A 27,963-nucleotide genomic window follows, 5' to 3' on the forward strand; every position below is an offset into this window, starting at 1 on the left:
ATGTTTCAGGTGACAACTTAATTGCTGAGATAATTATCAACCTTTGTTGACGACAGTATATATGTATATATATATATATATTTTTTTTTTTTTCATTGCAAATCTTGTGGAATAAGAATGACCGTAGGGACTTCTTGTTCTTAATCATTTTGGTTAACGACATGCTCAATTTCACAAATTAGCTTGGCTCTTTTAAGTATAAATGTTGCATATAATCTGTTCCTCGTCATATAAATTCAAATGAAAAATGAATCTGCTTCCAGCAACCCAACATCATGGTGGGGCTTTGCCAGTTACCCGTTGTGCAATCCATCCAAGACCATCATACAGTCCTTCTCCTGAGAGGGCACAACAAGCTTGTATATGCCAATCATGATCCTTGATGCTATGAAGAGATAGTGCATCAGTGATCTCGGCAGGAGTCATAGCATCCTTGATATCTTGTTTATTAGCAAACACAAGAATGACAGAATGTTGCAAATCTTCATGCCCCAGCAACCTGAAAAGTTCATCCTTCATTATAGAGATCCTGGCTCTATCATTGCTGTCTATCACTGCAATTACGGCATGAGTTCCCCGGTAATATGTTGCCCATGATGTCCGAAGCCTTTCTTGTCCGCCAAGATCCCATACCTGAAACGAACGACAAATTGGAGTGAGTGATACTTAAGTCCTGTATGGTATGAAAAGTTTGGAAATATTCGTGCCAAATGTAGTTTAAAAACATAATTGTTATGAAAATAAAAAATAACTGGCTAGCAAAGGATTCCCGAAACCTAAAGAAAAGTAGAAAAATAAATGTTACCAACTGGCATCTCTTCCTTCGTTTCCTTTCACGATAGGTTCAAAAGAGGGAAAGGGAGAAATTTTAATGGATGAGAAGAAAAAAAACTGCCTTTTAGTTTTGTTGCAAGGAAAAGAGCGTGGAAATGTGGATAATATAGTGTTATATTTTTGTAAATATTAATGGTGTAAAGTGGTAGAACAAAATCTCAAGACAATTTAGTCAACATAATCAAACAAATTATAAACCATTTTTCATTCCCTTCCATGTTTTTTGGTTAGAAGAAAATAAGAGGACAGGAGGAGAGAAGAGTTTTCTAATTTTCAGGTTTGGTTCAACAGTTTGGAAGGGAGGGGGGAGGACTATTTTTTTTTCTTTCTCTCGATGCTATTGTGCTCTCCCAAAAACAACTGTTTACTGTGGCAAAGGGTTCAGTAATGGGATCATCCGTGTTGGTACATAAACAACTAGGGATCAAAAACATTCGAATGCCAAATGGTGGTCGGAATTGTGGAGAATCAAGGGTAGCCAAGCATATCCACGAGACTGAGACACGAGACAAGGATAGCAACTAGCAAACAATGTCCATGACAAAGTTGTGACTCTGTCCTAGTATCTTCAAAACACAACCATCGAAATCAAACAGACGTTATGTTTTTACCCGTATTATAATGTTTGTTGGATGCTATTGGGAATTAAATTTGAGTCCTGATGAATTAAGCTGCTTGTAGCCAATAAACCTTTGAAATTACTAACAGAGGTAAAAGACTACATTAAACCCTTGAAGCAAGATAAACATATTACAACAAAATAAATAAATTAAGTAAAGTATTGAGTTAAAGACCTCAAATCGTATGTTTTTGTAGACGAGCTCTTCGACGTTGCTACCAACAGTAGGGTTGGTAGTGACAACCTCGCCTAGATGCAATTTATAAAGGGTCGTGGTTTTTCCCGCGTTATCCAATCCAACTACCACAATCTTATACTCTTTTGCAGGGAATAGCATGAACCAGAACCTTGACATCAATGCCCCCATCCTCTATTTACTTCTAAATCAATTACCTATAAAAATCACCAGACCAAACCCATCAACTAGGAACAAAAAGGGTATCTAAAAACCTGATTTTCAACCAAAAAAGCGTCGAACCTGCGATGGATCAAAACGTCAAGTTTGCAGATCGACAAAATGTGCAACAAGCACGAAGAACAAAATCGATCAAACCTGGCACCGCTGTTTCTGATTAGACTGCGGAGGGAATCGGAGCTGTTTGATATGAGAATTGGAATCGTTGGAAATGACGCAAAATTTGGATTTGTGAACGAAAATTGTATTATGATTTGGTTTCCATGGAAGAAAGGAACTGAGTGGTGGGGATATAAAATTGAGATTTGCAGCAATGACGTGGAACGCATTGATGTCAGTGACAGCGTGGTGTCTGATCGCTGAGTCACCAGCTTGCCTTCTCTTTTTATTTTTCATTCTGAGTCTCACATTAATTTTTTGAAAAAATACCATTGACCAACTGTAAATTATGCAAGCTGAGTTCAAAATGCAATTTGTTTAGCAAAATCAAAATATATGAGTGGTTTAATTTATTTTTATTAATTCGATTACTTCTATTTCAAGTATTTGTGCAAGTTTGTGACATAAGGGACAATTGGTTTCTTAACACCGGTGAAATATATGACATAATCCATGCACTTGGCTAATTTTATTATGTTACGTGTGAATGGGCTTTATCTTCTTTGGCTTTATCACTGGAGAAACAATGTTACGGAGAAACAAATGTGAAACTCTGCAACCCAATTCAACACATTTCTCAGTTTTAAGTTTTTTTTCATAAAACTATTTTTAAAATTTTATAATTTTTGTAATTCTTAATTCTTAAAATATAATACTAAATTTTAAGTTACATTATATACATCATTTTACTATTTTATTATACTTTGTCAATAATAAAATATCAATGTAAATAATAACAGTTATAATAATTAAAAAATAATAACAAGCACAATTAACTATGACAATTATAATAATAATGTTGATAATAATAATAATAATAATAATAAATATTATGATAATAATAAAATAACAATTAAAAAATATAGTTAATGTTTTATATTTTTAAGCGTCACGTATATTTTATATTTTAATTTTAATTACTATAATAATATTCAATGATTAAGATTTATTTTTAATTTTTATATAAAATGATTTTCATTTAACTTGTTCAGATAAATATTCTAAAAATTATTTATTAATTTCATGATTAATATTTTTTAAATAATTTCTTATGCTGAAAATAAATTTCATAAATTAGTGTTAATAAAACCATAAAAAAATGTTAAGACAAATATTATTATGATATTTGATCTAAAGCCCTTTATTTACCAAGAGAGAAAAATATAAAATCTCAAATATTTTAAAAATTAAAAATACTTATTATATTCTAATAGAATATTAGCTTCGCTGATTATTTAAACTTAAATGAGTAATAACAATAAAAACTATTAAAAGAGAAGTGTTTATAAAAATTTAATATTTAATGTAATGAATATATTATTTTTTGTTAAAAGTTACTATTTTTAAATATTTAAACTAAATCATAAAAATGAATGTTAATAATTAGTAACATAATTGAGCATATTTTGATTAAAGTTTCTCTTCTTCTTCTTCTTTTGTTTTTGTTTTTGTTTTTGTTTTTTTTTATGTTTTCTCTAATACATACTTTGTGAAATCCTTGAATTATAGAAATAGGGCGTGTTAGTGTGTTACACACGTAGCCTGCATCCTAATAGCTTTTACCCTAACGTTAGAGACAGCACAGCACAGACATCGTTGTTTCCGCGGTTGGGTTTAGGGACTTCGATAATAACGAAACACACTTTCGTTCCATACTTCGTTCTCTCCGCCCAACCAACATTAACACCCACTCACCACCGCCACCACAAACGCCACCGCCGCCACCACCACCATGTCCGTGTCACACTCCCTCCAACTCCACCTCTTCACCCCACCCCACACTACCATCCCCTCCCACTCCCACTACCACTCCCACCTTCCAATCTCCAAACTCATCCTGCCCCGCCGCATCCCGCCCCTGCGAGCCTCCTCCTCCGCGCAGGAAGCCATTGTCTCCGACAACAACGGCGCCCCCGCTCTCCCTTCCGATCTGAGCTCCATCGAGGTCGACGCCGTGACGGAGGCCGAGCTGAAGGAGAACGGCTTCCGAAGCACGCGCAGGACGAAGCTCGTCTGCACCGTGGGCCCCGCCACGTGCGGCTTCGAGCAGTTGGAGGCTCTTGCCGTTGGAGGCATGAACGTCGCGAGACTGAACATGTGCCACGGCACCAGAGAGTGGCACAAAACCGTAATCGACCGCGTTCGAAGACTGAACCACGAGAAAGGCTTCGCCGTTGCCATCATGATGGACACTGAAGGCAGTGAGATTCACATGGGTGATCTCGGTGGCGCTTCCTCTGCCAAAGCCGATGTATTTCTCGTTTTGCCCCTCTGCTTCTTCTTTTTCCGTTCATTGTTTCTTCAATGCTTGCTGTGTTGCAGGATGGTGAGATCTGGACTTTCAGTGTTAGGGCATTCGACTCTACTCTTCCACAACGCACCATCAATGTCAATTATGATGGTTTTGCTGAAGGTTGATTTTATTAAATGTTGAATTTTATTTAATTTTGGATGGAATTGTGTTGAGATGGAATTGGAATGTGATGTGGCTTGGCAGATGTGAAAGTGGGGGATGAACTATTGGTAGATGGAGGAATGGTTAGGTTTGAGGTGATTGAGAAGATAGGTCCTGATGTCAAGTGCCTTTGTACTGATCCTGGCTTGTTGCTGCCCAGAGCCAATCTTACTTTCTGGAGGAATGGTAGTCTCGTTCGTGAAAGGAATGCCATGCTTCCTACCATTTCTTCTAAGGTTCCCTACTCCTTTGCCTCTCACCTTTCATGTTTGTTGCATGTATTATTGTCTTTTGTTTTTTACCCAAGTAATGAAAATTTCAATTTGTTTGTTAACATTAGAGTCCTTTTTAATGATTTCTCCTTAGAGTTTTCATATGTGTGCTTTTTAATAGTCTTTAATGGTTTCTCGCATTTTATTGAACTTGCATTCCATGTATTCCATTTTATTTCTACTTAACTGAAAACTATGACGTGTGGATTCTTACATGTTGCCCCATTGTCCATTCAGTACGTCCAATGCCTAGGTAAAAAGGAGTGGGCGCTGGACCCGTGCTGATTGCTGGTGCAAACCTTGCACCTATAATATTGTTGAAGGAAAATCTTTTGTTACATCTCCATGTATTCCCAAATTGGTTGTTCCATCTTGTATATCTTATATGGCAATAATCTATGCTCTACCAATTCTTATATTTGCCTGATCTTATTAAATGATTTCTCATGCAACATTATTGTAGTTTGTTTTCTAGATCGGTGAAGCTCATGTGTTTGCTATTTTCCTCTTTCCTTCTGTATTTGCTATCAAGCCCAGAAATAGGATTATAGCCTCCATGGTTGGGCTATATTGCATAAGACATTGATTTCTGATAGGCATAATGGATGCCTCTTGTTGTAATTTACTCTTACTACACTTTTCCAGAGTTCCATATTGTTGCGGTTCACTCTCTAGTTTCCATAGTTTTGTATGTCTCACATATTCTTGTTATCTATGTAGCATGGGTGTGGGTTTACCATACCTGTTACAGATATGGTACAAGATACATATAAGAGAGAGAGAGAGAGAGAGTCAACGTATCTAAGAAATTAGATTTTCATATAATAAACATAACAAAATCATATAAAAGATAAAAACACATAAATCTCAGAATATAACATATAACATAAACAGAGCAAAATATCTGTATATTATTGTGAAAACATTTGTAATAAAAGAAATTAAAAAACTCAAATTGGTTTGCTCAATCATGAATGCTTCAAATCTCTCATTCGGTGTTGTTGCTAGTTACATATGGTGTTAGGCAATCTTGTATGGTAAAAGGAGGGATTTAGTTAGGCTATGACAAACTTGCATATGTGGTAACAAGATGGGAGGCATTGTGGTCAGGTTAGATGCTACGTGCGATTGGGATATAAGGGAAGAAGGGGGAAATGAGAGAGGTATGTGCAATCACTTGGGCAGTTTTTGAATGGCCATTGCCACTGGGCAGAGAAGTTCTCCTTTGCTGATTGGTTTTCTTTCATTCTCAGTTTCTATACCTTCTGCAACATCCCCTTGTAATCAGATCACTGTTCTCAAGAGTATTTTTCTCTATTAAGATATGGTGAATTCCATTTACTATCAGTTGGTATCGGAGCTCTGATCTAGGAGCTGATATTGGAATCAATTATGAGAAAAGTGGGAAAGCATTGGAAGGTTGAAATTGTTGAAAATTATCGGAAGATGTTTGAGCATTGGGGAAGAACAAAGATAGTTGAGAAGATTGGTGATTCCCGAATTTGAAGTAAATGAAGCATGTCAGTGGTTGATCAAGGGGGTACTTTGCTGTGACAGGAGCACTTAAGGTAAAAGGCTACTCATGAAGGCAGTGCTCAAGCAGTTCCTACTTGAGTATGACCCAGATATACCAGCCTATGTACCTGATGAAGAGGCAGGATAGCCAAAATTAGAATAATCTGATGGTTTTGGGAGGAAGTGAGGAACATCATAAAAGTGTCACCTGATTCCTCTAGGATTTTATTTCAGTTATATTCCCCCTATTAATCTAACTGATGCCCTAACTGTCGCTAGCTAACTGCACCAACTTTCCTTAACCTCTTTTCCCTTCCCTTATGTCCTAACAGTATCACAAAGGACAAATTGACTAGTTAATTTTGCACTATTACCAATTCAATGTAGGCTTTGGAGAAACATGTCTCGGTTCAAGTTGTTGACAAAGCCATGTTCAAGATCTTAAAAAGTTTGAGCCTTGCATTGCATGTACTATGTAATGATGATGAGTGATTTACCATAGTGCATTCTGGATCTGTTTATTCTGAAAATATTGTGCAAATTTTTGGGGTTTTATGTTTTTAACCATTCATGTTGGATTTCAGATGATTCTTGTATGCTAAATTTCCTTTAATCATTAAACTATCTGTCCTAAATGATGTAAATTTTCATTTATCTGATTTTTTGTATCCAGGATTGGATAGACATTGATTTTGCTATTGCTGAGGGTGTTGATTTCATTGCTATTTCATTTGTCAAGTCTGCTGAAGTTATTACTCATCTTAAAAGCTATATTGCTGCAAGATCTCGTGATAGGTATGTACTGACTCTTTTTTAATTTCTTTTAAAGTATGATCAACATATCATTTCTATTACTATTATTATGTCTCTACTGACAAGTATTACTTTTAATATATACCCCTTTTGTTAGATTAAGGAATCATAAATGACAAGTTGCATTATTAACAGAGCACTATGATTATGGAATTATATCAGATTCAGTTTCATATCCTGTGTTAGATTTATTTCATTCTCTTGACATTTTCTTTTTCGTCCAAAATGTGACTTTCTCTCACTATATTTGGAAGTGACTTGATCCTTTTCTATGGATCTTCATACTGAGTTAGCTAACTTAGCTTTTTTGGCAACTCATCTGAACCAAAAGGCACTATAGGTTGGTAGCGGACTGAAGGGCTCACCTTAAACCCCAGAGGCTCTAACACTTCTGGTGCCTCTTGCCTCAGGGCCTTGGGCATGACTTTTGTACCCTCAAACAAGACTTCCCTTTTGGCTTGATATCACATGAATTTCAGTGAGACACTAGAGGTTATTTATCACCTTTCCTGAACTACAAAAAACACCATATGGTACTAAATAAATTCAACTGACTAAAGGGGCCTTCCCTTAGAATACCAAGAGGCTCTCATGCTCTTTCTGGTTCCATAGCTCGGTGCCTTAGCCATGCCTTTTGGCACCTTTTTCTTTCCATTTTTTTCTGTTTTGTTAATTTTATTTGCTATTTTAGTAAAATAAATAAATTTACTAATGAAAAGGAGAAAGGTACAAATAAAGAGGATATGACATCATCTTAGCAAAACAAAACAAAAACAGCAAAACTAGATATTTCTGAAACATTGGAGCATGCAAGAAACCATGCCAATCTATCTGCATTTTCTGAAAAGGAATTCACTCTAAAAACACCATAAGCAAAACATGATAGGGTGATATTTCTGGTGATGCAGTGATATTTCTGTCATTGCAAAGATAGAAAGTATTGACTCATTGAAGAACTTAGAGGAGATCATTCAAGCATCAGATGGAGCTATGGTGGCACGAGGAGACTTGGGAGCTCAGATACCCTTAGAACAGGTTCCATCTGCTCAACAGAGGATTGTTCAAGTTTGCAGGCAGATGAATAAGCCCGTCATTGTTGCCTCTCAGCTCCTTGAATCCATGATTGAGTATCCTACACCTACAAGAGCTGAAGTTGCAGATGTTTCTGAAGCAGTTAGGCAACGAGCTGATGCCTTGATGCTTTCTGGTGAGTCTGCCATGGGCCAGTACCCTGAGAAGGCCTTAACTGTGTTAAGGAGTGTCAGTTTGAGAATTGAGAAGTGGTGGCGGGAAGAGAAACGCTATGAAGCTATGTCACTCCCATCAGTTGGGACTTCTTTTTCAGAAAAAATATCTGAAGAAATCTGCAATTCAGCAGCTAAGATGGGTAAGCAATCTTCAAGTCTTAAACTTGGTTTATTTTCCTTATTTTGATATTGCAATTTACATTTGTTATGACTTCCACTATTACGTATTTGATTGTTACATCAGCATATACTGTTTAAAAGTTCACAGATAAAATATTTTTTAGAGGTTGTTGTTCTACTTTCCAATTGTTGTTTTATAATCAAGGTAATAGTCTCTCTAAGAATTGTACTACTTTACAATTGCAAATAGTATATTTTGAAATTTGTTTTCAAAAACAGTAACTCATTTTTAGATTTTAAAACAGAAAAAATCAAGGTTGTTTTCCATCTTTTTCAAGTTTCTAAAATAATCTTCTAACATCCAGTCATGACTACCACCCAACAGTCTGTTGTTGCTCACTTAACCCATTCTGTGGAACTGTAACTGGTGTCCTGCCCCTTGCTTCTGCCTCTTTGATCAAAAGACGTTCACAGGGCTGCCATACCCAAACCTATAAGTTGCAGACCCTAAACGGGTCCTGAAACTACTCAAGAATCATCACACACCATCATAGAATGTGTTAACGCCCACCTCTAGCCCAACCATGAGCCACCATACCTTAACCATCTTCCTCCTTGCTGGAATCCATCGTTGCGTCCTTCAATCATGTGTAACGCAGGACCTACAACAAATCACTCCACAATGCTGCAACTCCCTACACTCGTGGGCCTCACCACAAGGCCTACTTTGGGGCCTCCAATGTTGCAAGGCCAGTCTTGCACAAAGTTACACTGCCCAACTATGCAGTTATCTGAAGGGGCAGTGGCATGGAAAAGGAGAGAAAATAGCATTTTGAAAAACAATTTAGCAGAATTTTTTCTTCTCCCCTCCTTGAAATAAATTCTTAAAATCTACCGAACAAAACAGTTTTAACAAACAAAAAACAAAACAAAAATCAGACTGTTCTTTATATGTTGGAAGACTTTTGAATAGTTCAGTATTGTTTGTCTTTTACTCTCTTACAATAATATAAGGACTTCTTACGTTCTTGACAATTGACATTATTTGATGAGCAGTTCTCCGTTTACAGTTTTCATATTTGAAACTGTAATGATTGATGACTTGTTAACACGCTTCATTCTTATATGTAGTTCAGTTTTTTCTCATGCTCAAGAGAACCAGAGAGCTCTTGTTTTTTTTCAGTTTTTTTATTCTTGAGTTGTTTGGTCCAATGGTGTATGCTGATGAGTTTCAACTTTGGCAGCCAACAATCTAGAGGTGGATGCACTTTTTGTGTACACAAAGACAGGGCACATGGCATCTCTATTGTCACGATGCCGTCCTGACTGCCCAATCTTTGCTTTCACTACCACTCCATCAGTGCGTAGGCGTCTGAACCTCCAGTGGGGCTTGATACCGTTCCGTTTGAGCTTCTCCGATGATATGGAGAGCAATCTCAATAGAACATTTTCATTGCTCAAGGCCAGAAATCTGATCAAATCAGGTGACCTTGTCATTGGTGTCTCAGATATGTTGCAGTCAATACAAGTGATGAATGTTCCTTGAGAACACGTTTCATTTCTTCTGAAAGCCAACGTTGCCCTTTTTCAAAACCTGGGATCTAGAGTGCTATAATGGAGCAGAGGCTACATGAAAGAATTCTGTAGTTCTGTAATTTAAATCTAAAGGATGCAACTAAAGTTTGGGTCAATTTATGTTTATGCCCCCTAGAGTTCTTTATTTGGTCTACTCCTTCAAGCTCTACATATCTTTTTTAGTCTGCTGAGGCAATATAGTGCAATATTTATCCTTTCAAGTTGTGAGGCACATGCGTTTTCTAAGTTTTGTATCATTGTATTAGCTTTCCACTTCCATATGGAGTAAAATGTGAAAAGTTTCAATAAAGATTCTTCAGTAGTCACTAATCTGTATGGAACCGTGTCAGATGCTCAATGTATGCATGCTGCAAATTGTGTATGCACCTCATTACCAATTTCTTTAGTTGCTTCACTGGACAATATTAGAATATGATACTTTAAAGATTCTCGTACTTTGATTGACGAATGTAAGCCCATACAGTTGATTGAGGAAAGGAAAAACGTAACTTTACCAAAGCAACATTCTTCAGCGTTCACGTTGTCTAGGATTGGCTTTGAGCAGTAGCTTATTCAGTTCAGTTTTTTCTTTTGGTCTTTATCACTTTAGTTGGTTCCTTGAGGGCAAAAGCATGTAGAATGCACGCCACAAAGCCACTCAATGATTAAATCATAAGCGGATACTTCAAAGGTTTGAGGTGTTAGCTCATTCAGGAAGAAATTGTTAAAAGGTCTGAGTTTGACAAATTTATTCTTCCAAGAAAATGGTGAGACAGTGTCCATACTTACAGAGCGTAATGCTCACTTTAGAACGTTCTTTACTTTTCAAATGAGTGGGTTTCCGTAAATATACTTTATAAAGAATAGTATTATTCAGCCCTTCTCTTTCTCATCTACCTGACACCAATATATATGGCAAAGGAAAAATCAAATTGATGGATTATGCCACAAGCGATCATATAGTGTGAATAAGGCCCTAATGTCATTAGTACCGAAACGTGTCCCCTAATTATTTATTTTTATTCATATTGTTGGAAGCCTGGATTTGAAGCAAGGTGTTGTTGGGCTTTCTTCACACCAATTTAAAAAGTGAAAGGTAATTACTTGACGGCAAATAATGCAAATCCCTGATCAAATTTAATGGGAAGGTGCATTGTCCTACTTACAAAGATTTCATCAAGGCGCATAAGTTAGCACGTTATTGGAAAAAAAAAACATCGATAATATATCATCTATGACATTTGTAATTGTTAAAAAATAGATCAGCTTTTGATATTTTGAAATTCATTTTGTTATGTTATTAGTAAGTGAAAAAAATGTTAATAAAATTTGTAAACTTATTTTTATATAAAAAAAACAACATACTTTTAAAAATGTTGTAAAATGTTACATGAATGATGTAATGTACTATTATTTTAATAAATTCTGCACAGAGGTGATTCCTATAATATAAATGAACTTATTTAATGTCATCTGCCTCGTAAATGAACTTAATTGCGATCAGTAACTAAAATTTTTTACTGGGTCATTTTTTATTTCTCATATATGATCCTTTAAACAGGTACCTTCCTTGGCTTGTTTGTCTTGCAGCACAACCCCACCCAGAAAGGGTAAAGTGCCAAAAAGGAAGAGTGAGAAAAAGATGTGGGATGTGTAAGTGACCTTAACTACATTGATAAAAGTCATATGTGCAGTATTATAAGTCTTTTAAGCTGCTGCAAAGTAATGCAAGAACTACAGATGTAGTAGCTCTTTAACTTTTACAATTAAAATTTGAATAGTAGTACAACTGCTCTTTTTGTTCCTTCTTTATTGTTCTTTTCTCTTTAACTTGAACCCCCCAAAGAACATAAAGATACACATAGAACAAACGAAAGAAGAAATGAAATAAATAAAAAGAGAGCCCCACCGTTTAAATAACCAAAATATCAAAGGAGAGAGGATGCTTATCTTCATATTAATTTTACATGTATATCCAATGCATCCATCCATGTACCAATATATCTATCTCATGTTAAAGACACAACCTATAAGGTGCCTAATGTTATCCTCACATTATTTCAGTCACATTGTTTACACAATTGCATGCATGTTTAGTTCAGCAATTTTTTGGAGATGAACTTGTTCTTTAAAAAAGTACTTTTCAAAAATTGTTTATTTCTTTAAAATAAATTAGTCTAAACATGCAATACAGTACACGTATAATAGCAAGAGTTTGATTGAACTAACTTGAGTTAGTTTAGCCAGACTACAATGAATTTATGTGTGCTGCACTGCACTAAATACGCATTTAAGTACTGCAAAAAATATTTTTTTTTATATCACTGAGTAACTAGAATGTTGTGTTAGTGTGTGAGTCAGAAGTATCCTAGTGCAATCAATTGAAACCACATAGTAAAGTGGCCTTCAACTTACCGCACAAGGCCAACAGATTCGGCTCAAACTATCAAACTCCAACTCCATAATTTAGTGGACCCACATTTGCAATTGCAAGTTGGGGAAAAGGATGTGAAGGTGACTTGAAAACTTGAAAGCACCATATAACACCTGCTACACTACCCATTATTATGGTCACTGACAAATGACATAAGGTCCTTACAGTCTTCAAGTTAATCCCAAATTGGGTTTGGTTAGTAAATATCCACACAAAGATCATCCAAACTGAACATCTGATCATCACACGTGAGAAGATATTCTTTGCTGAGGTTGAAATCACTTGATTCAAACTGGTAGTTAAGTCATCTAAGAAAAACCCTTTTTTAAGGATTTATAATTTTGTGAAATTCTTAGCATCATCATGAATGGGCCCCATTTGTAACACCATTAAGTGGCTCATAGATATAGCATCAGCCATGACTCTTTCAGCCCATGTGTGTAACATCATCATAGAACAGTTAAATGTGCCATTATTTGAGCACAATAACCTAGACCTCAATTCAAATAAAGGGTACAACGTTAGCATGAAGCCCTTTGTTTGGCTTTTGACATGGGAAAACCAGAAATCCCAAACAAGAATCTCACAAGAATCCCAAAGATGGTTTTGGTGACCATAAGCATGGACTGGGGTTTGGAGCATCATGTCCTGTTTGGCCTTCCTTATCAAACACTTTGTGTCCTCATCAGTCATCATCGCACATTTTATTTTATTTATCTACCTGTAAAAATTAATATTGTTGAGACACCAACTTTTGTTGCAATTGATACAAACAAATACAAAGCTCTTAATAGTTAAAATAACCCACGATGAACGCCATTAATCATGATGACAGGCCACACATTTGAATGTGGTGTGTTGATCATATTCACAACAAATACACTCCATACGAAATATAAAAATAAAAGATAAAAAGATCTTTAATTTGCTTTAATTAAATAAGGAAAATCAACCCATAGGATGCGTTCAAACGTCTCTTAAGTAAGAAGATTGAGCAAGTACAATCAGAATGATTGCGGTAGAGCCATTATATAATTTACCTACATTCATTATTCACTAATTTATATCAGCAAGGCACCGCAATAACATCATAGATATACTGACAAGAAAGAGGGTTTGAATTGATAAATATTGTCCTTGGACAATAGCTGCTATAGCATATCAATTAGTGGAACTAACAAGGTCAAACAAAGCATATTTTATTTTTTGTAACTCTTAGAAATCAAATATTTGCAATCAAGAAAAGTGGGTCCAATTTCACGTGGCACATTGTTTCAAATAATATAAACATGACATTGCAAACAGTTCTCGTAGGTGAGCAATATATACACTTGACTAGGTATACGGGTAAATACTAAATGATGCTTTGGTAGGCCAACAATTGAGGTACTTTGGGGGAATGTGGACAGTGACAACTATGTCTGACAATAACCTCTCTATTCGGCTAAGTGGTTAAATGGTGGATGGCTCTTCTTTAGTTTTCGGTTGCTTCTGTGGGGTGGTCACCCACATTTTTGACTCTCTACATGATCATGCTTTTAGATCAATACTTATTTGTGATGTGTTTTGAAGATGACTTTGTGTTCTGATTGGTTAACTGTATCAAAGAGGAGGGTATGACTTGTGTAGTGTAGGGATAAGGTCATAAAAAAAAAGATAAGGCACATTTATATTTTTCTAATTTCTTTTATAAACTTTGCCTGGGAAATGGTGCAACATCATATATATATTTGCAACTTTCCATTTTCAAATGTTAGGGAAAATTCTAGTTTACCTATTAGAGAGAGAGGGTCAACTTAGCCTTAGAAACACTTTCAAGGGAATGAAAGATTTCAAGTAATTGTCATATAAAAAGTACATAGTATGGTGTTAACAGTGTGTATTTTTTGTGAGACAATGGAAGCCACATGGTGACATGGATAAATCCTTAAATACGTAACTTCTTGATTCTATGAAAGTTATTAAATTTGACAAAGCGCCAAATAAGTTTACTCTGCATACTTCATTGCCAATCAAGTAAAAACGTTTACTTTGATTGATCTAGACATTCCATAGAAAATATGACATTAGATCCTCCTACACCTAAAGTTAAGAGCACGTCAATAAAGTGAAAATTGAAAGAAACGAAAATAGTAAGTGAAAACTAACCTAAACCTACTTATGGTTAAGTTTATCGAAAAATGAAAACAAGAGGTCCCAAAAATAAGTTCATGCATGGAAATTACCCTTCTCTTCTATCCTTCACAAAATTCTATGCTCTATTTTTTCTCTTTACTATCTTATCCGTCATGTAATCGATACAAATAAAAAAAAAAGTAATTATTATAGTATTTATAAATTTGATAGGATATTCTATAATCTCTTCAAATTAACAATGTGATTCTTTTGATATTTTAAAGATAAAAAAGTATTAATATTTTTTAATTAAATTACTAATTTTATTATTTATTAATATAAAATTTATTTAACGTATAAGAGAGTGTACTTAATTCTCTCAATTATAAGAGGTATCTTAAATTTTATCATTAAAAAAATAGTGTCATTAATTACTCTAATTTGTTATATTATTTTCCTCCATTTTTTTTATTATTTTAATAAAATTCAATATATTTTCTTCTTCTTTTCTGTTTTTTCGCTTTTAATTAAAGGTTTCCTTTGCTTTAAATTCTTTTTAATTTGAGATGTTTAAGGTTTTCTTAGATGGATGATTGGATCTATGTGTGTTGTAAAATTCAATGTATATGTTTTCTTATCCATCTACGTATACGCTAGCAATTTTGGCTTTTCCCCATGAAAATCGTCTTATTGCTTTCGATGACACTGTTTTAATATTAATATAGAATATATTTCATTAATTATATCTAATCGCTCATAGACTTTGAATTAGTAAACCGTAATTCGTCCTCTCAAACTAGTCAAGGTTCAAGATTCTGTCATTAATAAATAATCATGATTAGTTAATTAAAACTGTAGCATTTTCCACCTCTCTATTAATTCCTGTAACATCCACTGAAATTAAGCCACATGATCAAGATGAGAAACAAATCCAGAATTAAAATATTTTAAAGGTCCTAATCAATATTTTAAAAACATCACAGATCATTAAACTAGTAAAAATACTGTTAGTTTACAATTAATGAAAACAATCTTAATCAAATCAATTATTATTAAAAATGTTGTTTAATATTATATGTGTAATAAACTATAAGAAATTAAGTTAAGTAAATAATAAATTTACATAAATTTATTGCATATTATATTTTATAACATGAAAAAATAAATAATAAAAAAAAATCATATTCGAGCTTTTATAATAAAAATCTGTAGTTGAATAAAAGATAACTTAGTGGGAGCACTTAGAATCATCGATCAGTTATGTACTAGTTTTTGTACTAATTTAGCTTATTCTCAAGCATTTCCATATTAATTAATTTTTCAGGTTTCGTTCAATACTTGAATGCTTTATTTATTTATTTTTCAGTTGAACTGGTCAGTATAATGTAATTTTTAAATGGTTATATATTCAAATAATATAAAATCAGTATCATAAACTGTAGGAAAAAAATTGAAATTTAAAAAGGAACGTGCATGGTCCCTCGTAGGTTGAATGGATCAAAATTCAATAAAATATACTGTTTTCACCAAATGGAAATTTAAATAAAAGCCAAAACATTCCATTCATTATAAATCCAAGATTCATTCCAGCTCATGATCAAGAAATAGTCAATTGAGCTTTTAAAAACCTTTTATAATGAAGGAAATGTAGTTTTCTTTATCTCTTGGATGCCTCAAATATAATATATTCATAGTAAATGCTACTTATAAAGTGATGTACTTACATACTCCCATAACTTATATATGGTTTTATGAGTTAAAAAAAAGAAAAATAAATCAAAAATTTACAGTTAAATTATATTTTGACATTAAATAGTTGGCCTCGTCAAATTAACTAAATTATCATCAACATGTGGCTATTGTAATCACACATTTAATTTTATTATCGCGTTAGCTATTAAACTTTAAACAAGTTCACCTCAAATTTAAATAAAATAAAAAATATGTATTTGTTGCTTACATACATTATTATTTGACATTTTTAACAAATATTAACTTTATTAGGCACATCATAAAGATGTTGAACACATTTTGTACTTGAAAGTTATAATGTCAAGTGTTGACGATAAAATTATTCATGAAACTATCAACACCTACATATAAGAAAAATTTCTTGGCTCATATACATTAATCCTTGTTCATTATACTATGACTTTGATTAAATTTTTTCAATTTGAATATCGGAGTATTTCTTAATAGAACACTTTTTGATAGACTGATTAGAGTATTGTGAGATGTCATTAACAACTCTCATCAACTACTAGTATTAGGATTTAAAGCCTCTCTTAATATTGAGACACTTATAAAAAATAGCAACTTTAATATTTAAAATTAGAAATAAATAATTAATAATAGTAAAATTTCATTAAAAAAATATTTATTGTATCTTTATAATTTTAATGTAAAATTTTATTATGAATGTTTAAACTCTATGTTAAAGGTTGAGTACAAAACCTATAAAAAAAAAGGGTCATGACAATTTATAAATTACAAAGGCTCGATTGATGGGCAGAATAAAATGATATATCCTACCATATTTTATTTCTAGTGTTTGATAATTAATAAAATATAATAACTTATTTAGTCTAGATACTTTATCCTATTGTTATAATTTCAATTATCTTGAAAAGAGTGAATAGTTAATTATAATATCTTATTTATATCATACTTTATATTTTTTTAATAATTTATAGCAAAATGATTATTTAAAAAATAAAATTTTAATATTTTTATAAAAAAATTATATGAATAAATTTAATAAAAAGTATTTAAATTATTTTATAAAAAAATATAATTTTTTATTCTAATTATCTTAATATATATTAAACATAACACTGTCATATTCTATCTTTGTTCTATTTTCTTATCCTTCCATATTCAGAAGACATATCCTAACACCACAGCACTAAAGAAGGGTACAAATGAAAACTTTGAACTTGCTGGTCAGAGATATTCGAACAGAAAATTTGCAAGACTTTTGATTTTGGCACTAACATTATTTTGGGGGATTTGCACAAGGATTTGACCCCTCATCTGCTAAAAAGTATATACAAATTCAAGGCTCCACTATATGAAGCATTAATTTCTTGGCCTGGCTCAGTTGCAATGACATGGAAAATGACACTCATCTACAGCAATTTGTTTCCCCCACCCTTTCCTCTGCACCAATACAAACCTAGTCTTTTCTAACCAGCAATTCTGTGTATGATGATCAGCCATGCCAATTTGATATATTAGGTAAGATTTGTATACATATATGTTGATCCCCTACAATAAAATCTGGGTTCTAACAGACTCAGCAATAAGCAATAATAAATTCACCCATTATGCTACTTTTAGAACAACTTTTATAGTAATTAGTAATTTTGTTTATTGCATTATATTATATGATTAAAAGAGTATATATTATAATCATTAATAATGAACATTCTTTTATATTATACAACATTAAAATTTTATTTAATATTAAATTAAAAGATAAATACATAATACAAAAAATTACTTATATAATGTAAAATATACCTAAATTTGTTGATTTTATTTTTTAAAAGTTCAAAGCTATCAAAATTACTATAAGATCTTTCCCAATTCCGTCGTTGATACTTTTTAAAGTGCTGGTAAATTAGATACCTATCTTTCATGCCTACTCTCCCTTCTTAATTACGTGCCTCCTTTCTTATATTTAACCCTTAAATATGATTATTAAAATTGGCAAGGTTAATGATGCTTAAGGATAGGTTTCTAGGGAATAAAAAATAAGTACCAAACAATAAAACTCATGTTGATCTCGCAAATTATGAACGTAGGACCTCTTAAATGAAATAATTTAAAGTTCTCACCTAACAAAAGAGTGCAACTTTTCCTCAAGTCACAGAAAAGCAAAACCCTAGTATAATTAAAGCATTTGCATCTATAAAGCTAATTAATAACAATCCCGTGTTCCCAAAAGATTTAGAGAGGCAATGATGCCCTTTTTTTCAAAAGAAAATTCAATAATTTCAATAGACATCATCAAAAGAAGTTCACTAAAGCGGCATCATAGTCTACACAAAATTAAAGCTCCAACATAGAAAAATAAAACACAACACTGTTTAATCACAAATAAGCTAATCCATTGAACATGATTGTGTTTCCCTAATTGCAAACCCTTTGGCTTTTTCGCATCCCAATCATAAAAAGAACACAAAAGATACTTTATTTTAATAATAAACAATCCAATTAAAACGCACACTTATTATAAGTTTGATGTCTTCAGGGGAAGGTCGCTATTCCTTTTTTCTTTTAAAAATACATATTGTCGTTTCTCAGTCTAATACTTTTTCTTTTTCTTTTTTTTCATTTGAACATTTATTCTAAAACTTACGCATCAATTTTATCAACGTTCTGATATATAATATATATGTCGAAAGAATATAATATTTTATTTTATAGATTGAAATATGAGTGTTAAAGTTTGCGGGTTGAGTTCACAGTTCCGTATATTTACACGATTATTTTTTAGTTAAATAAAAATGTTTAAGATTATAAAATAAATATGCAAAGTAATAAAAAAAAAAGTATTAAATAATGGTTAAACTGTTTGTCACAAGAAGAAAGAAAATGTAAAAGATATTTTCATGTTTAAGAATAATGCTTTATTTTTCATTATACTAAAAAACATTCTATATATTATCTGAATATTTTTAAATTTACATAAACTTTATAAATAAGAATGTATAAAGGGTACAAATATCAATACTGTTGATAAATAATGATAAAATTGTGTATTTAAGAAAAAGTTATAATAAAAAATTGTCAATTAATTTTTGACATGTAAAAATAAAAAGTTATTCAAAACAAAATATATCATATTTATGTCGATTGAACATCAAGATGGTATAATGTTAAATTTTATAAATAAGGGGGGAAATGGAAATTTTTAACTTTGTTTTAGTAAATATTTAAATTTGTTTTTGAGGTTGAATAGATTAAATATTTTACCCTTTAAATTTTTTAAAAACTTTGCATTAGTTTCTACTTTAGTAAAAAAGATATTAATTAAATTTTTTTAATTTTATTTATATTAAAAATTAATTAAAATAAACAATATTTTATAAAATCACAGACTAATGGAGCTTGATTTTAAAATTTCAGAAATAAAAAATGACTAATTCATATGATATAAAAATTAATCTCTATATATAAATTGTTAGTGTTATTTTTTAAAGGAGAATATTTACAAAAGAAATCACTTTTAGAGATTAATTTATTTTTTACTCAATTAAGTGATTTTGTATGATATTATTTATTTTTACATTTAATATTAATTTAAAATTTTGTTATTAATAATTACCTAATATATTTCTATTATTTATTAAATAATTTTTAAAATATACACATGCAGTGCAAACAAATTATTAATTAATTTAAAACTTTGCCTCTTCTTTTTGGGAAGAAACTTGCAAATAGAGGAATAAGTGGGTCTTCACAGACCTGCAATTATAGTTGACCTGATCTATGGGAGTGATAACATCTTACTTTGGATTTATTTTGTCACATTGAGTCCGATCTTGGAACGTTTTCAATTTGATGAACTTGACCTATCTAAATTATACAGTTTTTCGTTTATTTTTAAATTTTTTTAAATAAATATTATCTAAAAATTTAAACTTTTTAATTAGATTGGATTAATTTTAGTTACTTTCAAAATATCATATAACATGATTCGACGTATAATTTTATAATTCCAGAGTTTTTTACGCGCTACATAGATCAATAGATGTTATTAAATTAAATTTTTTAAAATAAAAAAGTATTTAATATCAATTTTTAAAATATAATAAATTTTTCATTTTTAAAAATTAATTTTTAATATTTAAGAAAAAAATTATAATTAATATTAAATTCAAATTATAATTGATTAAAATTATAATAACTTAAAATATAAATTATTTATAGAAAAAATTAACAAAAATTACTCTTTTAAATATTTAATAACACTATATTTACTTAGATTTGAACTTACTGGAAATTAGTCAGAAATAACCTTACGCTAGTGAATTTACATGCTTAATAATAAAATACTTAATTTACAGTGCATTAAGATTGAAGATTTAAATTAAACTAAACTAAATATGAAGTTGAAAAAAAAATGATATTTGAAAAATAAAGATAAATCAAATAAACAGCCCCATAATACAATAAAATAAAAATAATTATTAAAAATATTATTATTTTAAAATAATAACTCAGATTTAATATATAAAAATAAATTAAACATGGTTTTTTTTCCTCAAATTTTGCCTGATATTCACTCCTAATTTGGTATCTGATTATTTCTTAAATTCAAGTTGCTAAGAGAAATAGTAAGCTTTGATAAAGCCGATCCAATCAAATAAAAAATAATAATTTTTGTCAGTACAAGAGTATTTACAATTTAAAATAATCCAACAATAAATTAATCAGCACTGTTTAAATTTAGCTGATGAAGCTCACAAGGGTACCACATAATGTGGTCCACATTTGAACAAAATAGTTTAAAAGGTCCTGGATATAATTTTTATTGCTAGTGTTTCATTGATTATTCATAATCTAAGATTTTTATGACCTATATCTTGACCTTATTACACAACGCTATGTATTTTTTTCTCTAAGCTTTGCTTAATCGAGAGAGAAAAATGGAAGAAATTGTCAATCTTATAAACAAATATAAAAACAAGTAATAATCCCTAATGAAAATTAAAATTGAAGCTTGTAGTTGCTTGTCTCAACATATTGGCATCTTGCTAGCAAGACTTGGTCCGTTTTCTTTATCTCTTTTAAGAGAAAAGAAGGAGTGAGAAAGTGAGAGATGCATATTGAAATCTATCAAGTTCAACTATGTCTTGTATTTTATTTTCGTCCTTGTTTCCTTTTCCCCATCCAAATGCAACATTAGGGTGGTGCAAATAAGAAATGAAAGATCCCTTTCATCTTTTTTCTCCCTTTTACTTTTTTTCCTTGCTTTTTCTTTCAATTGAGCCAAGAAATTCCGTTTATTTCTTTTCTACTGATACAAAATTAATCACCATGTTATAATCCACAATAGTGCAAAATTTGAAATAAATGGAATTATAGAAAGCATCAAAGCAACCCCAAATAATTTGGAAAATAAATAACATATCATGTTCAAGTTTGCTTAAGACGTTGATTTTAAGTGTTAAGTTTGAACTTGTGTCCTGCATGGCTGCATCCTCTATATGAGACAACTTCTTGTGGCTGGAAAAAGTGTAAACAAAATCGTACACAAAATTATAACAGGGGATATGCCTTTACTGTAAATCTGATGACAAAATTGACCAGACAAGCGTACAATTGAAGAGTTCTCCCACTATGTAAATATCGTTTTACTATTTTTACTCGCATAAACGACAATCCGTATCATCATTGTGATTGTCTTTAACCTTACTTTTTTAAGTTCATGAATTCTTTGACTGCTAATATGACTCGCGATCTACCCAGATGATCATTACACCGTGAATGAATTACCCATGCTGGAATTTATAGGATAAAATGTTCAACATCAATTGGTATAGGATTTTTCCAATGGTTTTTCTTCTCCAAGTTGGCAATGAAAATAGGAAATGCTTATGCATATTGAGATATTGTTTTGTACATCAATGAAAATGCTTTTGTATTTGTTAAGAAAATTCTTTAAAATAATACAAATTTTTGTTATTTGTACCAGTGTGAGAGATATCCTGCATACCTATTAGAAATTTTATTATTAGATTCATGGCAATCACAAGCCTGATACCGTACACTAAACATGTATAACTCCCACAATTTACATGAATAAATTGAAATTTTATGATATTTTTTATTTAAATAGCAAATAAAATTACTGAAATAAAATAATACATGTATTCCACATAAGTGCATTAATTTTTATTGTATTTTGGACCCTTATAATGCATTATGATGGTTATCCTATTTTCCACTTTTTTGTGTTATGTTTACGTACTAGTGAAAATATAAAATTAAATATTATCCTTGCTTCATTGTCAATATAAAAAAATTATTGAATAATTATATATAAATTATTGAGATTTATTTCCTTCACGTAACTGTCATTAACGAAGCTGCGGCTGCTGGCTCTTTAATTATTTTTAGTTATTTGCTTCATTACTTTCTTCGCGTATATAGTAAAATCGGTACAATTATAGACGTCATATCGTTTTTTTTAATTATAACTTACGTGAAATTGTGAACTGTTATCTTTGGTCTTTGTTTATTTAAAATTAGTTTAGTTTTTATCAAAATTATTACATTAATATAATCTTTGATTATCTTTTATGCATAAATAATCGAAAATTTGTAGCGTGTAACCAAATTAATGTCATGTGATGAATTAGAAATATCACATGACAACAATGTTGATGGTCAATCTTTATAACTACCAAAACAACGTTGTAAAAGTTTTTGGAGAATTAAATTAAAATGTCATTTAGTTTAAGAATAAATAAATAAACAAATATAAATAAAGAATAATAATAACAAGATTTTGTCATCACAAGAAGAAAAAATAAATAGTGAAGGAAAATGTTGCAAATCGCTCAACATTATTAAAACATAAATCAAAGGAAAAAAATTATCTAAATATTGTAAGAAATATTTACTTAATAATTGGTTTATTTATCTAAAACCACCCTAAATATTGATCAATTTATTCTAGACGTGATTAACTTGTTTTACATATGACATCGCTAACATAACATAGATATGTGGCAAACTGAAAATATGACTCTGGGAGTGCACAATAAACAGCAATCTAAAAAAATATTATCTGATGTATGGCTTTTGAGCAATAATCGAGTAAATTATTAATTAATGCAATGTAATAGAATATCTTTGAAAATTTACCTTAAAGTATGTATAAATAACTATTTTATCAAGTGACATCATTTTATATTTTATAGGATAAGATTAGATGAGATTGAGTGTTAAATTTAATATAATAACAATTTTAATAATTTTTTATTTAAATAAATTTTATAAATTTAATTATTAAGTTTTATATTATTAGCATAAATAATAGGTGTGAATTTTAAACTTAACTCAAGTAACAAGCAACTTAATATCGCTTAAGAAAAATTTTAATTTTAAATTTTTGTATATATAAAAAAAATTAATAATAAATTCAATCATTATATCTAAGTGCACAATCTAAGTTGTATCCAGATTAAGTGTAAAAATTTAAAACATCTCACAAGAAACTAGAAATAGATTTCTGTTAAATAAAAACTATTGACGGTGAAAATTGAAATTAACCCTTGTACAAGGTGCTTGATCATCATTGATAAATAATGCACCTTGGGGAGTGTTGCTCGGTATGCTTTCTCTTTGGGTTACATGAACACATCTTTCTGTGAAGTGTACGCCATGGCAACTGCTCCCAAGCCACTCTACTGTGATTCTAAGATTTGTCCAATTCACATTTGTTCTACGCTTTTGCGAGGAGCAAAACCAAATTTTCCGTAAAATTATTGTAAGCTTTAAGAATCTATATCTTGTTTTGTTTAAACTGATGTCTTTGCCAATCATGTAACTTCTGGATTCCCAATTTTCGTTTTTGAAAAACTGATACACAGCGCTATTTTGAAAAAAGATGGAGCGTTGTTGATACTTTCACACTGCTAGTTAAGAACCAATCTAAATTATTTAAAAAGCCGTTAAATTGATTAAAAAATTAAAAACCAAATAAAGTGCTAACCTATCAAGACTACTCTAATTGTTTTTTCAAATACATAAAATTAAGAAGGCAAAATTTATAAGATATATTTTTATAAAGATGATATTGTGATTTAAACACGTGAAAAAAAAATCTAAATTAAGAGAATATTTTATTAAGTAAAAGACTTTTTTAAGTATTACTTCTTATCCTACTTTAGATAATACTTATTTTAACGTCTCCTAACGAAGATATTATTTTCTATAACTGAAATACATAAAGAATTTAACTCAAAATATTAGTTTACTAAATAAAAAAGTCTCATGACTTAAGTACCGCTTGACAATAATAGAGTATCACTTCTCATTCTACTTTAAAAAATTCATAATTCGTTTTTACTTTATTTCAATTTTTTTATATATCTATTAAAATAAGTTAATTTTTCATTTTAATACGTTTTATAATTAATTTTATAAAATAAATCATTATTTTTAAAATTTCTAAACACACCCAAAATGTGAGACTTATAACCGGTGAATTTATAGATGCCCCAACATTTAAGTTGTGGTGAAAAAATTTCATTATTTTCGAATAACTCATGGACAGTAAGAATTAAACTCAAAATATAGCCAATAAATTAACATAAAAATTGTCTATATCTAATTACCTATCAAATCATAATTTTTATTTATTTATAATATTTCTTTGTCTTTTTTAGTTTTATTCAAATCACATTATTATTTAAAAACATTAAAAGTATATCCCCATAAAAATTAATTTAATGTCATTGAACATGAAAATAATATAAATTAAGGTCCAATACCGTGGTGTTCGTACACTACCCGCCTCACAATAAAAATCCCCATCTCTCGTTTCACATCAAAGGTTTTAAATCTACTCTTTTCAATTTAAAATTTCAAAAATAACAATAAATAATAATTATTAAAAAAGGCACGAAATGCACAATCGCCACGATCACTTTGCAGTGTGGGTGGTTTCCGATGACCCCAGAACACGAGGGGCATCTACCCGATATTCCACGTAGTGGTAAGGGCACAACCGTAAATTTCACCCTAACAAAAAACCCAATGCGTACAGCGCACGATAATATACCCCAACACGCGTCACCAACCTGAATGATCCGTGATTGCTTGGGTACACAACTCATCTTCGCCACGTAGGATCCTACATGGCACATAAGCTCCATGTCAGCAACTTAGCCTCTTCGTTATAAATACCAATCCTTCCCACTCCTACCACCAAATCCAAAATTCCCAAATAAAAAAAAAAACCTCTTCATCCTATTCCAATACCGTGACTCCCGCCGGCGACAGAGAACTCGCCGGAGAAATGAACACTCCGGCCACCCTGTCTTCTCTGCGTATGAACAATGCCCGTCTTTCCGATCATCGCCGCTACGTGTTCCACGAGAACCTTAACCTCGAAACGCTTTTCATCTCCTTCTTCTCTACTCGCTTAGTCTAGAAGTTATTCGATACTTCTTTTTCTGAAAATGGAACATAGATGATAGAGTAGTTGTTACACAGAGACAGGTTTTCAGAGAAATTTTGTTTTTGCGATATTTGTTTCCCTTTTTTGTCAGTCATGCCTCCGATGAAGATCCAACCCATCGACGTCGATTCACAGAAGCTGAAGGAATCGACGGCGGTGGTTCGCAACGACGCCGCTAAGCCGGTTTTGAAGTCGCGGCTGAAAAGGCTGTTCGTGTTCGACCGGCAGTTTCCGAATGTGTTGAGGAATAATACCTCGTCGGAGAAAACAACCGCCGGCGAGACTCCTCAGTTCAACAACAAAGACGGAGCCGGAACAACTACGGGGGAGTTCGAGCCGAGCTCCGTTTGTTTGGACAAAATGGTGCAGAGTTTTATCGAAGATAGTAACGAGAAGCAGACACAAGCTGCGAAATGCGGTCGCAACCGCTGCAATTGCTTTAACGGCAACAGCAACGATAGCTCAGACGAGGAGCTCGACGTCTTCGGTGAATCAATTTCCTCTGGTTCATTCGGCGATGCCAGTGACGCACTCAAGGTAATAAAATAACTTCCAAATTTGTAAAATAAAAGGAAAAAATTAAAAAGCAAAAGAAAAATCCTCAACTCAAGCTTAGCTAACTAGTTCAGGATTTTCTCATTTTTCACATTTTCGCGCAGTTTCTCAGCATCCAAACATTCAAATTGCGTGTTTTTTTTTCGCAGACCTTGATTCCTTGCGCGAGTGTTGCCGAGAGAAACCTCTTAGCTGATACAACCAAGATCGTTGACAAGAACAGCAAGGTCTACAAGCGAAAAGACGATTTGAGAAAGATCGTCACCGAAGGCCTTTCATCTCTCGGTTACGATTCTTCCATATGCAAATCCAAATGGGACAAAACCCTATCTTATCCTGCTGGTACTATTTTTCCCCCTAAATATTTCATTTCGCTGAAAAAACAACCTAAATATTTTCGATTCGAAACACCCGGGGTGGAAGAAATTGAATGATGTGGTTTTGATTCAGGTGAATATGAGTATATCGATGTGGTTGTAGAAGGTGAGAGATTGATTGTTGATATCGATTTCCGATCAGAGTTCGAGATAGCTCGATCGACGGGAACCTACAAGTCGATCCTTCAGTCTCTGCCGAACATTTTCGTCGGAAAATCGGACCGTCTCTGTCAGATCGTCGCCGCCGTCTCGGAGGCGGCGAAGCAGAGCCTGAAGAAGAAAGGGATGCACGTTCCGCCGTGGAGAAAAGCGGATTATATGCTGGCCAAGTGGCTATCCAGCTCTTGTACCAGGGCGAATCCGCCGCCGCCCGTCGCCATACACGAGTCGACGGAGAATCTGGGCGACAGTGCTGCGGCGGAGAGTGATTGTGGTGAATTGGAACTGATCTTCGGCGAAAAAACATCGTCGCCGGATCCTGTGACTATTTCCGGTGGTGAGAAGAGCGTGGCACCGGTGGCGATGGCGACGTGGCAGCCACCGGCGGTGAAAGTGAAGAGTGTTGAGAGAGGAACGAAGGTGGTCACCGGATTAGCCTCTCTTCTCAAGGACAAGCCATAGATTTTTTTTAACCATTAATTAAAAATATAACCAAAATATTTGGATAAGAGTTGATGACCTTTTTTTTTTCCACCCCCAAATTTTACTCTTTTCGGGTTTTCCCTTTGTTTTTTTGGTTCTTCCTTTGCAAGGGGACTGTGTAAGTACAAAGTAGTAGCAACTCTATATATCAGCAATCAATGTAATAAAATAGCTGAAGAAAAAAGGTAAATATTTGCAACAATCTAACTGCATAACTAAATACAGTATTTTTAAGTTTTAAAAAATGCGTAGCCCCTGAGCATACATGCATTACAGCATTAGACATTTGTCTATAGTGATTATATTATGAGGAACTATGTTTGTTTCTGTGTATGAATTATTCTTTGCATAGGTGACCAACAAACTATAGTTTTTTTAATTCCTTAAGACACTATTATTATGTTTTAAACATATATAAATCGATCAATTTTGCTTGCTAATCGTGGATGTATTTAGTATTGTGCTGTAAAAGGCTTTATTTTTTCAAAACATTTGTCTAATAATATCATTTTTGGTTGGGTTGTTGATTTCTGAGAGGGAGTGCAAAGAGATAGAGGAGTTGCAACCTTTCGGCCCCTTGAAAGGAGACCAGTGGTTGAAACTTTACTTTCTTTTA

The 27,963-nt window shown here is 32.1% G+C and overlaps 3 protein-coding genes across 5 annotated transcripts; 2 read left to right on the forward strand and 1 right to left on the reverse strand.

Annotated features, from left to right (window-relative positions):
- Positions 1 to 182: 182 nt before the first annotated feature.
- Positions 183 to 2,124, reverse strand: LOC113872839 (ADP-ribosylation factor-like protein 5). Of its 2 annotated transcripts, XM_027510684.1 has the most exons (3): positions 2,007 to 2,124; positions 1,629 to 1,846; positions 183 to 633 (listed from the first exon to the last, which is right to left on the reverse strand). In XM_027510684.1, the coding sequence occupies exons 2-3, from the start codon at positions 1,818 to 1,820 to the stop codon at positions 274 to 276; spliced, it is 552 nt and encodes a 183-aa protein (XP_027366485.1). In that variant the 5' UTR covers positions 1,821 to 1,846; positions 2,007 to 2,124; the 3' UTR covers positions 183 to 273. The 2 variants fall into 2 exon arrangements, with proteins under 2 accessions (XP_027366485.1, XP_027366484.1); XM_027510683.1 differs by having other exon boundaries at positions 1,629 to 2,119.
- A 1,440-nt stretch (positions 2,125 to 3,564) lies between these two features.
- LOC113871283 (pyruvate kinase isozyme A, chloroplastic) lies at positions 3,565 to 10,536 on the forward strand. The gene is made up of 6 exons (XM_027508278.1): positions 3,565 to 4,278; positions 4,350 to 4,440; positions 4,525 to 4,718; positions 6,943 to 7,064; positions 7,991 to 8,469; positions 9,694 to 10,536. The coding sequence occupies exons 1-6, from the start codon at positions 3,760 to 3,762 to the stop codon at positions 9,993 to 9,995; spliced, it is 1,707 nt and encodes a 568-aa protein (XP_027364079.1). The 5' UTR covers positions 3,565 to 3,759; the 3' UTR covers positions 9,996 to 10,536.
- Positions 10,537 to 25,532: 14,996 nt separating this feature from the next.
- Positions 25,533 to 27,410, forward strand: LOC113873171. Of its 2 annotated transcripts, XM_027511176.1 has the most exons (4): positions 25,533 to 26,310; positions 26,478 to 26,670; positions 26,779 to 27,215; positions 27,264 to 27,326. In XM_027511176.1, the coding sequence occupies exons 1-4, from the start codon at positions 25,867 to 25,869 to the stop codon at positions 27,324 to 27,326; spliced, it is 1,137 nt and encodes a 378-aa protein (XP_027366977.1). In that variant the 5' UTR covers positions 25,533 to 25,866. The 2 variants fall into 2 exon arrangements, with proteins under 2 accessions (XP_027366977.1, XP_027366976.1); XM_027511175.1 differs by having other exon boundaries at positions 26,779 to 27,410.
- The last annotated feature ends 553 nt before the right edge of the window (positions 27,411 to 27,963 follow it).

This window comes from Abrus precatorius, unplaced genomic scaffold (genome assembly GCF_003935025.1).
Source record: "Abrus precatorius isolate BTA unplaced genomic scaffold, Abrus_2018 Scaffold7, whole genome shotgun sequence".
NCBI classification, from domain to species: domain Eukaryota; kingdom Viridiplantae; phylum Streptophyta; class Magnoliopsida; order Fabales; family Fabaceae; genus Abrus; species Abrus precatorius.

Coding starts and splice junctions, on each gene's coding strand:
- LOC113873171 (XM_027511175.1), top strand. CDS start 25,867: ATGCCTCCGATGAAGATCCAACCCATCGACGTCGATTCACAGAAGCTG. Junction 26,311..26,477: donor ATGCCAGTGACGCACTCAAG/GTAATAAAATAA, acceptor TTTTTTTCGCAG/ACCTTGATTCCTTGCGCGAG. Junction 26,671..26,778: donor AACCCTATCTTATCCTGCTG/GTACTATTTTTC, acceptor GTTTTGATTCAG/GTGAATATGAGTATATCGAT.
- LOC113871283 (XM_027508278.1), top strand. CDS start 3,760: ATGTCCGTGTCACACTCCCTCCAACTCCACCTCTTCACCCCACCCCAC. Junction 7,065..7,990: donor GCTGCAAGATCTCGTGATAG/GTATGTACTGAC, acceptor CTGGTGATGCAG/TGATATTTCTGTCATTGCAA. Junction 8,470..9,693: donor CAATTCAGCAGCTAAGATGG/GTAAGCAATCTT, acceptor CAACTTTGGCAG/CCAACAATCTAGAGGTGGAT.
- LOC113872839 (XM_027510684.1), bottom strand. CDS start 1,820: ATGGGGGCATTGATGTCAAGGTTCTGGTTCATGCTATTCCCTGCAAAA. Junction 634..1,628: donor ACAAAAACATACGATTTGAG/GTCTTTAACTCA, acceptor CGTTCGTTTCAG/GTATGGGATCTTGGCGGACA.